This window comes from Nyctibius grandis, chromosome Z (genome assembly GCF_013368605.1).
Source record: "Nyctibius grandis isolate bNycGra1 chromosome Z, bNycGra1.pri, whole genome shotgun sequence".
Lineage (NCBI taxonomy): Eukaryota > Metazoa > Chordata > Aves > Nyctibiiformes > Nyctibiidae > Nyctibius > Nyctibius grandis.
Window position 1 is genome coordinate 97,388,774 of NC_090695.1, and position 12,758 is coordinate 97,401,531.

Sequence of the window (12,758 nt, forward strand, 5' to 3'; positions counted from 1 at the left end):
CTGAAAAGCGTATAATTACATATCCCAGACACAATAACTTGTAGGTACAACAAAAGGGATAGAAGAAAATACAGACCCCATGAATTACATCAACTACAAAGAGGAGAATTGTGTTACGTCCCAAAGGCACAGGGCACAAAGTACATGGTTACTCCTCTCAGCCACAAGAACTGGCATAATTTTCCTGAAATATTATATATATGTTAAAAAGAATGAAATTTCAGGTTGGGCAAGACTTAGGACAAATTATCCCTTGAAAATACACTTGGCTTTTAAATGGGAAAGTTTAATTTTGATGTTTTAAAAGGAAACCTTTTTGTTTTCACACAAACTAAATTTGTTTGAAATCTGTATCTACATCTACAGAGAGAAGAAAGTACTCAAACAGAGACTGCACACACCTTCATGATACCATTCCAGTTGTCCCCTGTTGATACCCTGAAGAGGGTGAGAAAGGCCATGCCAAAGTTGGTGAAAGTTGCGTGCCGGCTCAGACCTTCACAGGGGTTTTCGTCACTGCAGTCTGAAGGAGGGAGAAGCAGAAGCACGTCAGTGACGCCACGTTTGCCAGTGCTTATTCAGACCAGCCCCCCCAAATCTGGTGGTGAGACCCTGAGATATGTCACACTAATACATGGCATCAGGGAGGACTGCTAAGTGGTGATCTCATGGTGGCCTGCAACTACTGAAGGGCAGCTGCAGAGATCATGTAGCCAAACTCTTTTCAGTGGAGGCTATAATGGACAGCAACACAGTGTGGCTTAGGAGGTCCAGGTTGGACATTAGGAAAGTTGTTCTCATCCAGAGGGTGAGACAGGTCATCAGAGAGCTTTTTGTTGGAAGTTGTCAAGATTTGGCTAGACAAAGCCACAGCTACTCTGAGCTTGTGATGGGGCTTCAAGTGGGAGGCCGGGCAGGGGCCTCCAGAGGCTCCTTCACCAACATTTCTGTGATTGTCTTGACTTTACCCCAACAGGCAGAGCCAACACAAAGAGATCTAAAAGGAGGTGGAAACAAGCAGACTTGCTGGGCTGTCTCAACAAATACTGCTCTACAGTAACCTTCGTCTGTTATCCTCTTGATTATGTCCTTGTCTTGATTATTTTTTACAGGGTGCATCTACCATGAGGGATATTTCACTGAGATAAAGTGGAGCAATCTGACATTTTCCCCCTGAGGATTAATATACTAATGAACATAAATTGAACATAGGAAATATCCCTCTCTCCATAAAACACAGGCTCATTAAATATTCATTAGGACAGGCAGCAATGTCTCTTGCTAGGGCATTTCACTACTAAATATTTATTTCAGAGGCAAATAGGAAGGAAAAACAAAAAAGAAAAAAAAACAAACAAACAAATGACAAATGACCAGTCTTGGGGAGCGAGTGCTGATGGTTCTTATGGCTGTCATGACCAGCAGTGACCGGGGAAAAAAAAGTGAAAGTACTTCCCAGTTAAATGGGGATGGGCAGTGGCGTGCTGACTGCCTGCAGCTCTCCCCAGACAAGATCAGGGCTTTCCCAGTCTCTGACCACACGCTGTGGTTTCGTGGGGGCTGGCATGGGCAAGCTGTGTGCGTGGAAACACAAGAAGATTCAGAGCAGCAGAAGGTGCCTCTGTGAATAAGACATTTTTCACCTTTGTGGCTGAAGAAATACATACCTGTATATCTAGATCTGTAAAATAAATCCCACCGTATTTCATTTGCGGTGGATGCAGAACTATTTTTTTTCCAGAATTTGTTGAAAACTGAAAAATAATTTGTCTTTGGTTGAAAGAAATATTCTGCTTTCAGGCATTTGTAATCCAAGCAGAGGGCTGGGCTCATAAAGGGGATTAATGACAGCCACAAAATCACCGCGGAGAAAGGGCCCTTCTGATGCTCTTGAAGCCCTAATTGGGATGCAGACACTGAGAAGGCAGACACCCCTCCTTCGAACAGCATGTTTAAAGGCAGTGACTACCTTGGCCTGGCTAAGCTGGGCAAGGTAGGGCTATAGTGTTTTCTCTGACTCCACTTGATTTTTAGTGGTGGACACATCCATGATCAGCTATGCAGTATCCTCAAGCTGGAGGAATAAATGATGCTGGACAATCAGGAACCAGTGGATGCTTCCTGATTTATGTAGAAAGGGGAAGGTGATGCTGGGAAGAACAACGGACAGACAAGACCAGGGCAGCTGGAAGAGCAATGTCAGCCAAGTGCAGAAAACTAATGGAGTGCAGTGGAAGCTCCGAGGAGGGACATGTTTACGGTGGCATCTCTCCAGCACGAATCTGACTACCATCCAGCTTTGCAGCCTCATGTTTTGTCTTAAGTAGCAAACTTCCATCTTTGTGAATATATCCATGCTGGACAATAATATTTAAACAGTAAATACTTCCTCTACAGCCAAGGGTGGTGTTGGACAAATCTCTGAATGTGTGTGTGTGTGCACATTAGACAGGTTCTGTATTACATCCTCATGTGTCATCTGTGACCCTGAGATCAAGAGAAAACTTTAATCTTCAGACCATGAGCTATGAAGCTACGGAAAGCCCGAGAATGAGAGAGAGAAGAAAGGAAACAGCTAGATACCAAATAAACATCAACCAGATGAAACAAACTGTGTCAGGCACATTACTCACCTAGCTTGCCAAACAATTCCACTCCCAGGGCAGCATAGATAAAAAACAGGAGCATAAAAAGTAGGCCAAGGTTCCCTACCTACACAAGGAGAAAGCAGAACAAGGGTCAGGCAAGTTGAGGTCACGAATCAAATTGCTCCATCACATTTTAAACACAAGCAAAAGAGGGACTGGTGGCCAGAGGCTAATCATCATCTCCCCTGGCTTCCAACACCCTGGTCACCTTTCATGGTTCTGCTTTAATAGACCCAGAGAAGTCTCCTGTGTGGGGGAAGGAGCAGATGCTCCCACGTGCAAAGCAGTCTCTGTGGCTGGTGCTCTCCATCACCTTCCACTTACCCGGGATCTGCCTTCATCTGTAATTCGGTCACCTCACAGCTGTAGCCTCAGCAGCACTTCGCACAGCAGTTCAGTGCGTTGGCAGTTTAAGTGACCCGCTGCTCTGGTTTGAGTTTTAAGGGCCTTTCCCTTTTGTTTGCCAGGTTTGAGACTGAGCAAAAGGCTGAGGGTTTCAAGACAGTGACATTAACAAGACATGTCTCAAGCCACAAGAGGAACTGCCTGGTTTTCAAAGGTTTTGCTGGCCTGGAGGGCTTTCAGAAAACGAATGTATGCTCCAGTGAGATGTAAAGCTCTCCTAGCCTGGCCACTTTACAGATATTTCTCAACAACAACTACCTGAATTTTAGCTTTCAGTGTCTCAAAAGAAAAGCCTTGATCCATATACCAACACTTAAATGCAGGCACCTTACAGCTCAAACGCTGCGTGGAGTGCTACTGTTGGGTATTAACATGCACTGCAGGGTGGCTGAAGGGGATGGTAATAGAGGTGCAACGATGCTAAAGGGAACACAAAGGTTCTTAGTAACTGGCATTACAGTTATCTGCACTGGAGTCAATCACTACATGGGGTCAAAGCCTTTAAAATATCTCAAAGAGCAGATTTTTTTGTGATTCAGGCAGAGAACATGAAGGGCAGAGAACCTTGACCAGCTGACCACCTGCATTTGACCTGCCACTAACTCTGGGCACATTTACCTTTCCTGCCACTTTTAAATGCCTTGTGTCTATCGGCTTGTACCAGAGAGCACGTGATCGAGCTCTCCAATTAGACATGGTGTCACAAGCATCATTTTATCTCTAAATAAAAACGAAGTAGGTGGTGATTCAGGTAGTCAGGCTGAGGGATTCATGATCTCCAAGGTAACTTCTAGTGAACTCTACAGTTTGAGAGTGCTTTCTCTGAGGCAGCACAGCCACAGCGTTGCTGGCTATTTTGACCATGCTGCTTAATTTCATTAGAAAGGTTATCAGTATGATACCTGTTATCATAAAATTAACACAGCCATCACTTATGAAGTAGGTTTTTTGTGTATTAAAGAAAAGGGAATAGTCAAATCACCCAGTGGAGACTGTAATTGCTCTGAAGCCTAAACTGGCTACTACACATAGAGCTTTGCAATTCCACTAACGTTATTACCATACTCCAGGGAATAATAGAGATAATACAGTGATGTGGATGGCTGGTCTGGATTGTTTCATCTGCATGTACTGTCTTCTGGAATAGTATTTCCTAACTCATGACTGCTGGACCACTGGTGGTTTGTATGACATTAGAAGGCAGTCTGTGAAATGGCTGTAAATTAGAAAACACGGGAAAACAGGCACACACTAACGCACATACAAGCTGCCAGGGAGGCAAATGAGCAAATAATTAAAGAGAAGGAAAATAAAAGCGATAAACAAGTTTTCTAGGTTGAGTGTAAATTAAAGCCTGACGTTGTACCATTGCAGAAGAGGGTCTTGGAATTTTTTCAAAGCAGCCTATAAGCTGAATGTTTTACTGCTCTTTTAATGCATAATAAATCAGCCTGCAAACTTCTGGCACTGATGAAATTCCAAAGAATTTAGACTAACATCAAAGTTATTACCAGGTTATCAGTCAAAACTATGATCTATCTCTTAACATGCAAAACAAATTACGAGCTGACATTTGCTCATAAACAATTTCCCTGCTATCTATCTATATGTGCATTTGTAAAAGATTCCGTATTTAAGATCGTGACTAATTACATTACTGAACCAACGTGTCTCAGAACTAGTCCTTCAAAGACCCGTTTACACTCATGGGTTTGCTGTATAGGCTCAAGGCATCCCAGCCATAGGCATGCTCTAAAAATGCTAACAGAAGCATGTTTGCTAATGTGGTATATAAGAATCACATTCTGTGATTAGATCACAGAATAACATTCTGTGATTCTGTGATTCTGTGATTCTGTGTGGTGTTTGCTGGTGTCTAAGGTTGCCTTTGCCCTTGGCCGAGAGCAGACACATGGGCAGTTCAACAGCTCAAGTGATGCAGAGGATCTCTTGGGAAGTGACTGAATGTCTGGCTGATGTGGAAACATGGCTACATGAGAGAGAGATGTGGGAGACAGCAGCAAGTCAAAGATCCTGGGATGGGTGATGGCACAACCTTCACTGTTAAACTCCATCCCAAACTGTATGTAGACATCCAGAGCTGCTCTGAAGTGTCAGCTAAGAAGCAGGTTGCTCCCCATGTGCACAAGAACAACCTGCTGCCCTGACCACCCCCGGCAGATATAAAGTCCACATGAACATGTGCAGGTAGTTGGTAGCTCATGAGGTTGGAGAGGGCATGAATTTCTCAGCAGACCACAGACATCTGATGCTCAAGAGAATGTAGCTGAGCAAAATGGCACCTCTTGCTTAGGTGCTTCAGCAAAATCACTTGGTCTATTTGTGTAGCTTCTGGCTGTACTGAATCAACACAAGCCAGTGCCAGATTTAATATGTTGTCAGTGCTAGCCCATGGCTCTCTGGTACATGTCCCTCAGGAAAGGAAAGGAAGGTCCTCTTCATCCCACAGACTTCACCAAGGCCTGAACACAGAGAAGGACCCAAGGCATGTTCTCAGAGATGGGCTGAGGTCAGCCAGTGGCTGCTGAGTGGCAGACTGGATGTGAGTCTGTGACCTTGAGTGAGTCATTCCCCTCCTGTAACTCAATGTACCTATTTGTAATACCCTTGCGGATAGGTAATTAATGTCTCTAAAGCTCTTTGAGATCTACTGAGACCAGACAAGAAAAATATCGTGCATGAATCATGTTGCTGGGAGGAATGGGAGGGGGCAGGAGCATATCCAGGCACTTTTATTCAGCAGCCAAAGGCTGGGATGCCTGTGCTGGACTCTGCAGCAGGGACAGAGATCCAGCTCTGGTCAGCAACCTCAGCTTTGGCAGCCGGTCACCCAGGCAGGTTCTGAGAAGTGGTTCTGCTCTAGCAGCACTGAACAAGTCAGCCCATCCTCTGTTTATCCATCAAACCCCCCCTGACTTTGGCTGGGCACAGCAAACTACAGATAAGCCCGCTCTCTGGCAGCCAGGGGCTATCCATCATTTGCTGTGGCTCCAGGGTTGAGGGGAGGCCGTTGCCTGTAGGGAGTGAAGCAGAGATGAAGAACATCTTAGAGATGTTCTTGGTGCCCTAAAGTACCTCAGAGAAGCCAGAGGAGAAGACTGAGACACTGGTGAGTATCTGTGATTCCTCCTGGACCTTCACTTTCTGGTATCCTGGCTATCATATACTGCTGGCAAAAGTGTCTGTGTGCCTGGGACACAAGGATGCCATGGGGAGAGAGGCAGAGTCCTCCATCCCACACAGAGGAGCAGGGAGGCCCTGACTTCTGCTTCACTACTCAAATCTCTCAGGTATCTCTGCACTTCTTTCCAGTGTGCAGCACAGCACACACATACCTATCTTCCAGAATCTGTCTCATCTGCAACACTTGCCGGTAAGACATTTCTATTCTTGCTCTCTGAGCTTCCCAATCACTGGGGGTTTTCAGCGTCTGACAAAAGCAGGCTGTTGTTTATGTCCCATAACTGCTCTTACACAATGCCAGAAAACCTCTTCAAGAGCTGAAGTTGAGATAAGCTCAGGAATTACAACACCATGAAGAGTTAAACTCCTGGACAGGAGCAAACTACAGACTCTGTCCTTCAGGGCACTGATAGAACGAGGAGTTCTTCACTTTTTTCTTGGCGCAGAGTCCATCTGGGGGGAGTTCCAAGCTTTGAAGACAAAGAGGAGGTATGCTGTACAGTTCTGCATTTAATTAATGTGCCGTCCACAGACCAAGAGAGAAAGAAGAAGGAAAAAGAACCCAGCTCTTTTGACAGGAAAGTTCCACATTTTACTATTGTTGGCCCTGCAGAGCCAGGATGGCAATTGGATGGATTCCACTTTGTCCTTTCCATCAGGAAGAGCACTGGCAGCTTAGCATTGACTGCAGGTTTTCTTACTGGCAGTCGATGCTAGCAGGGCTGTGCAGGCTGAACTGGCTGCTCAGTGTGGTGGATTCACTGCCACAATGAGCACTTCAACCCAGCCAAATGCAAAGTCACAAATCTGAGAGTGAAGCACAGGCCATGCTACAGAAAGGGTGAATTGTACTTTGGAAAGCAGGGGATGTGAAAAGGACTAAAGGATTACCATCAACTAGGAGTCTTATAGGGCAGACTGCTTACAAAACCGACGCAGCCACCAGATGTATAAGCAAGGGAATATTCAGCTGAAGCATAACAGTGGTGTAATTCATTATATACCCTTAATGGGGCCAGAGCTCATAAAGAAGAGGAAAACACTTGAAACAGGTCTTGAAAACCTGCTTCATACTGAGAGATTAAAGGTGTTCAATGTTCTTGTGTTTGCCAGACTGCAAGAGATTATTTTATCTATTATTGCACCAAAAAGGAGAAGTTCTAGAAGAAAAAAAGCAAAATCACATCTGATCAAAAACCAAACTTTGCGCATTCAGACTAAAAACACCAGATTTTTTTAGCAGAAAGAGTAAATACCTACTAGAAGAACATACTTCATCAATAGGAGATGGCCAATCCCTAACACCAAGACTGGGTGGCTTTTAAAAGACATGCTGAAGTTCAGTGCAGAGCTCTGTGGCTTGCGTTATGGTAGGAAAAAAGTGTACTGCAATGACAATACCTTGTCATGGTAAGCCCGTAAATGGACATTCTACATACACCAGACAAAGAGTTTCCCCCAAAACCTTAATGAATAAACATCAAATTAATTTTTCTTGTCACTTAGGAGGCACATTCAATGAAGATTTTCCAGCTGTGGTTTTAGGCTGCTAAATTAATTGGGGTAAGAACTCTTCCCCTGCCTTTGAAACGAAAGCTGTAGATTTATGAAGAGTGGTTGTTGTCAGAGATGTCTTCCCAAACTTCTAATTTTCTGAATTTCACTGGAGGACAAAATGGCATTTTTATCTGCACAAGATCTGCTTGGAATATCCCTGGGAATTTCCCTTTAAAAGAGACTTTGGTTTGAATATAAACTGCAAAAACGCCCCAAGGAAACAAAAAGCCTGGCCCACAGCCACCCTATTGTTTGGGGGGGGAGAGAAAACAAGGAGAGAGAGAAAATATGCTCTGTAATCACAATGCTTTTGAAAGAAAAAAAATAGACATAAATCAAATGCTTTCTTGAAATGCTAAAACAGGGGTCAGGTTGGTAAATTCCATGCTTTAGTCTCAGCCAAAATGCTTCACTGAAAAGGAAATCTGAATAGCAAAGGGCAAATGTCTCAGATTAGAAACGTCTTTATGGCAGTGATGAAAAGTAAATGGTGTTTCCAAGAAAAAGAAATTCCTCTTGTTTTCCATTTCAATTTGAACAGATTATGGGCTTCTTTGTACTTAGCAACTAACTCACAGGAGTATATTTGGGTAATTACATGTACTAGTTCTACTGCTTCTCATATTCTGGAAGAGATGCCTACATGGTGTCTGCTTTTGGCCAAGCCACAGTGCTATCATCCTGCCTTTGAGATGTGATCCCTCTGCAGACAGCTGAAGCTGATCAAGATGTGCTTGCCCACCAAGATGTGCTGCCATCTCCCTGTGCCTACGGGGCTGGGGCTGCCTTCTACACAGAATGGAGTGGACCCACTCATGCAGCTCCTTCCAGCGACTCAGCTGTGGCATGTTTTGGAGGGGTTGAAAACAAAGGACTTGTCTGACCACGCTTGTGCATCCTAAAAGTGCTGCTTCTGAACTGCCAGCTCAGAGAAGGTGGCTGCAGAGTTCCTCTGCCTCATTCTTGATGGCCTGGCACCTCATATCAGTACTCACTTCTGGGCAAAGCTTGGCAGTAAGTGTTTCCAGTCCTGGCTGGTGGGATATAGGATCCTGGTGATATATGAAATTGGAATGTGTAGGCAGCTGAGCTAACTCTAAAGACTGAAAGATTAGGACTTAGACCATCAAACCCACAAACTAGCAGAACACAGCTTAAATAGCATAAGATTTTAAAAACAAAGGAGTCCTAAACTTCTTGGAGTTCTTCTGATGTGCTTTATGTCTTTCTGAGGGAGGAGTGCAAGTCAGCAAAAAGTTTCTTTCCTTGTTTTTTCAAGTAAATGGATCCATAAAAAAATGGTCCCAGGAACTGAACACTTGAAGGATCCTATCAAATATCATCAAGACTGGCAGTATCATTGTTCCTCTTGCAGCTCATGAGAATATGGTGATTTGAGACCCCACTTCAAGCTTTTAACACTCTGAAACATCTTCCCTGTTTGCCTTTTAAAGTCTGCAACTCCTCTGTCAATATGTGTCAGTACACATGGTTGCTCCTGTCTCACAAAGAAAACTGCTGAGCTGGCAGCTGTCTACTTCCAATGCTTTCACCAACAGCTTTCTCTGTCTATCCTTGTGTTTCCTAAATTTGCCAGTGAAAGCTGTGTTTTATAAGAGCTCTGCCCACAGCCATCAGCTCTCTGTTAACTCTTTTTCCATTATTCTGGTTCTCCCATCTAACACACTCTATGTGAGCAGGATGTGCCATGCAAAACTCTGCTACCAAGGCACTGGTGGCAGCAGAGAAAGCTGATATCCTCCCCAGGTGGCTTCTAGTGCCCAACAAACATGGTAGCACAGAGCTGTCCCCAGGCCTGAAAGGCATAGTCCAGCAAGGGGAACGAACTGGACGTGGATGAAGTCTGGGGGCTTACCTGGGGAAGCGCTTGTACCACTGTGTCCAGAAGAGCTCGCATCCCGGTGGCCATTTTAAGCAGTTTCAGCACTACAATGAGAATCAAATCCTGGTCAGCAGGGCTGGGAAATATTTCAAGGAAAACCCATAAAAGAAATCTAGCTTCAGATCTTACAGGGAGGGTTTGCATCTCTCTTGCATCTATTCATACAGATGGCAAGCTCACTCCGTCCTGGCAGGGCCCACAGAACATCTGAACATCCTGACTACTTCCCACACCAATTAATGTTAAGGACATCAGTAAAACAGTCCAAAAGCCAGAAGAACTCCAGTGTGCCCTAGCAGGAAAATGGGAGAGTGATGGGAAGACACTTCATCAGTGAAGAGCATCATCTCAAGCTTTGATGCTCCCTTCTCCACAGCTTCCTGCTCTTGTCTGGTATCAGTATAAAAGGTCCGTGATCCCAGGTTTGAATTAGGGACCAATCTAAGATGCCACTGGCAACACCCATGAAACCCCCACCTAGCTTATCTCTGAATTGACATTTTGCAGCTTCAGTGCCCACTGTTCTCAAGTTGAACTGAAACAGCAGGACTAGAAGAACAAATGGCCAAACCATTTCCAGATGAGTCTGGAGGGATGGCTGGAGACCTACGGAGCAGGCTATACCTCTTGCTATTCTCAGCACCCGCATGATGCGAATTATTGTGGGATTGATGGGCAGTGCAGCATTCATCTCTATTTCCTCCAGCGTGATTCCCACAATTGATAAGAGAACTATGGCCAAATCCAGCTGATTCCACCTAACAGACAAAGAGAGGAAGGAAAAAAAAAGTCATACATGGACTGACACCCAAGAGTAGAGAGTTATCTGTTAATAACAAGCACAAGCAAATCCCACATTCATCTTCTCTCTCATATCTGGGCTCATGATCTTCTACATGGTACAAAATCAACTCACTGCAGCTGGCACGGACAGCCTCTGAGGCACAAGCTGCTGTAGGCTGTGACTGGGAAGTGTCCCTGCCTACTTCCCGGTCCCTATCGTCCCCTGCTATCCACTTGGAGCCACTCTCAGGGACAAGACACTAGGCTAGAGGGACCTTTGATGTGATGCAATACAGCTGCTCCCATGTTATGTCACCTGTCTCTTGAATTCCTCCACTTGAGTATCTTCACTGATAGCCTAACACTTGTAGAGGGCCTTCCACACCAGCACTAGAAAGACAGTAAGATGTGAAGAAACTGAGTGTCTTTCCTGTGCAATTTCCCTCACAAGGAATATTGCTCATAGCAGCTTTCAACCACTCAGTCAGGATAAACGAAGCAAACAAGCTGATTTAGTGGAAAAGTGTCCAATCTTACCCTGCTCCCCAGCAAGCTGCCAGACCACAACATGCTTTTGTACACAATGCTTCTGGCTAAATGTGAGGGCGAATAAGATCTGTAGGTCTCTGCAGCCGGGATCTGAAGGCAGCGGGGCTGAACACAACCACCTCTGTCTTTGCCAAAGGCTTTACAAAGCCAGCAGTCTACCAAAGGACTGGTTTGGACTGCAAAGGAGACTTGTTCTGAGGAACTCTGTGATCTTAGGTTGCCAAAACTACTCTTTTGAGGACTGGATTGATGCCAACAGGTTGTTTCTGACCTCTAAGCTAAGCCTGTCAGACCTGGTGGAGAGGCAGATACCGGGGGAAAGAATGTATCTAGAATTTTGTCAGATTTCCTGAATTCATTCTGCAAAGCAGTACCAGCAGTTCTTAGAGGTTTTAATTCCTACACAATAAAGCCTGCACCCATGGAGAGACAGCCCTTTGCTCTTCCTTGCACACAGCATGTAGCACACTCATAGTAATGCTACATTTACCCAGCATCTGGCTTTGAAACTAGGTCAATACAGCTCCATCCCAAACGCACAGGAGTTTAAAACACTCTCACCTGTCCTTAAAGAACCTTCGAAAGCCAAATGCCACCAACTTCAGAACTGCCTCGAACACAAAAACTATGGTGAACACATAGTTGCAGTACTTCAGGGCTTCATCCAGGGACTGAAAAGAGAGACACCAGTTAGACCAGCCCAAGCTATCCTTTCCTAGAGCCCCTGCAGGGGGACTGGCAGAGAGATGTAAGATGTAAAGTCATAACAGCTTGCAGAGCTCAGCTACAAAACTGCGCTAAATCACACAGCAAAACTCAAATAAAGGATTAGACACTGATGCAAACAAAAACCTCAAAAGCACTAATACTAGTTCTGCTAAAAATGTCAAGAGCTGTCAATCCTTCCAGTGCAGTGCACAAATTGTTCAGTCTGGGTCAGAGAGAAAATTTTACCCCTTCCCCATGTAGTAAAGTTTACTTCTTCCAAACTGCCTAGCCTTGGGTAGAATAAAAGACTTGATGGATCATTTCTTTATTCCAGCATGGCAATCTTTAGGACAATGGCTTTGCTTAAAACACCCAGAAAAATAAATAATGTTGGAGATGGAGTAAATCTTGCCTTCTTGAAAAATGTTACACCTCTAGAGCTGGGCAAAGTATGGCCATATTTGGTGCAATGTTCACGCTCTCTATAGAGCTGCTCTCGGAAGTCAGGAATCTGCAGTGTTTATACTGTAAGATGATGAGTGTTTATAATGGATTTCGTTGGAACTGTAGGCCAACAATAGCAAAAGAATCTTGCCGGGACCTTAAAATAGATAGTTGCAGAGTGAAACAGCTCTTTGGTTGGGTAGGGATTTGGAAAGAGGAGGGAGGGAGGGGAATTTAGTTTAATGTAGTATAGGTCTCTTACAGTAAGAAAATGACAACAATGAACATCAAAACAGACACAACTGGAAATAAAATGCAACAGAGGAGTCTGCAAAGCAACGTCTGCTTTGTTGACAGAGGAAGCCTCAGGCCACAGGGAAGCTCTCCTCGTCACATCTGTGTGATTAATGTGCTTTGCTGACCCCAGATATGTGGGATGACCATGCACTGATGTTTTGGGAACACGAGCTGAAAGTTTTTCAGGTGTTGGCATTCCTCAGTGCACTACTATCTCTATTTTTGTTCCAGTGCCTAAAATAAAATGGCAGCTTAAAACA

The 12,758-nt window shown here is 44.5% G+C and overlaps 1 protein-coding gene across 3 annotated transcripts in view; it reads right to left on the reverse strand.

The window, feature by feature from the left end:
* CACNA1H (calcium voltage-gated channel subunit alpha1 H) overlaps positions 1-12,758 on the reverse strand; it is an 89,331-nt gene that overhangs the window by 12,678 nt on the left and 63,895 nt on the right. For all 3 annotated transcript variants that reach the window (XM_068423924.1, XM_068423923.1, XM_068423922.1), the window contains exons 20-24: positions 11,611-11,720; positions 10,342-10,475; positions 9,691-9,761; positions 2,634-2,712; positions 402-523 (exon numbers count right to left, since the gene is read on the reverse strand). In XM_068423924.1, coding sequence (XP_068280025.1) covers positions 402-523; positions 2,634-2,712; positions 9,691-9,761; positions 10,342-10,475; positions 11,611-11,720 — 516 coding nt within the window. The remainder of the gene's footprint in view (positions 1-401; positions 524-2,633; positions 2,713-9,690; positions 9,762-10,341; positions 10,476-11,610; positions 11,721-12,758) is intronic.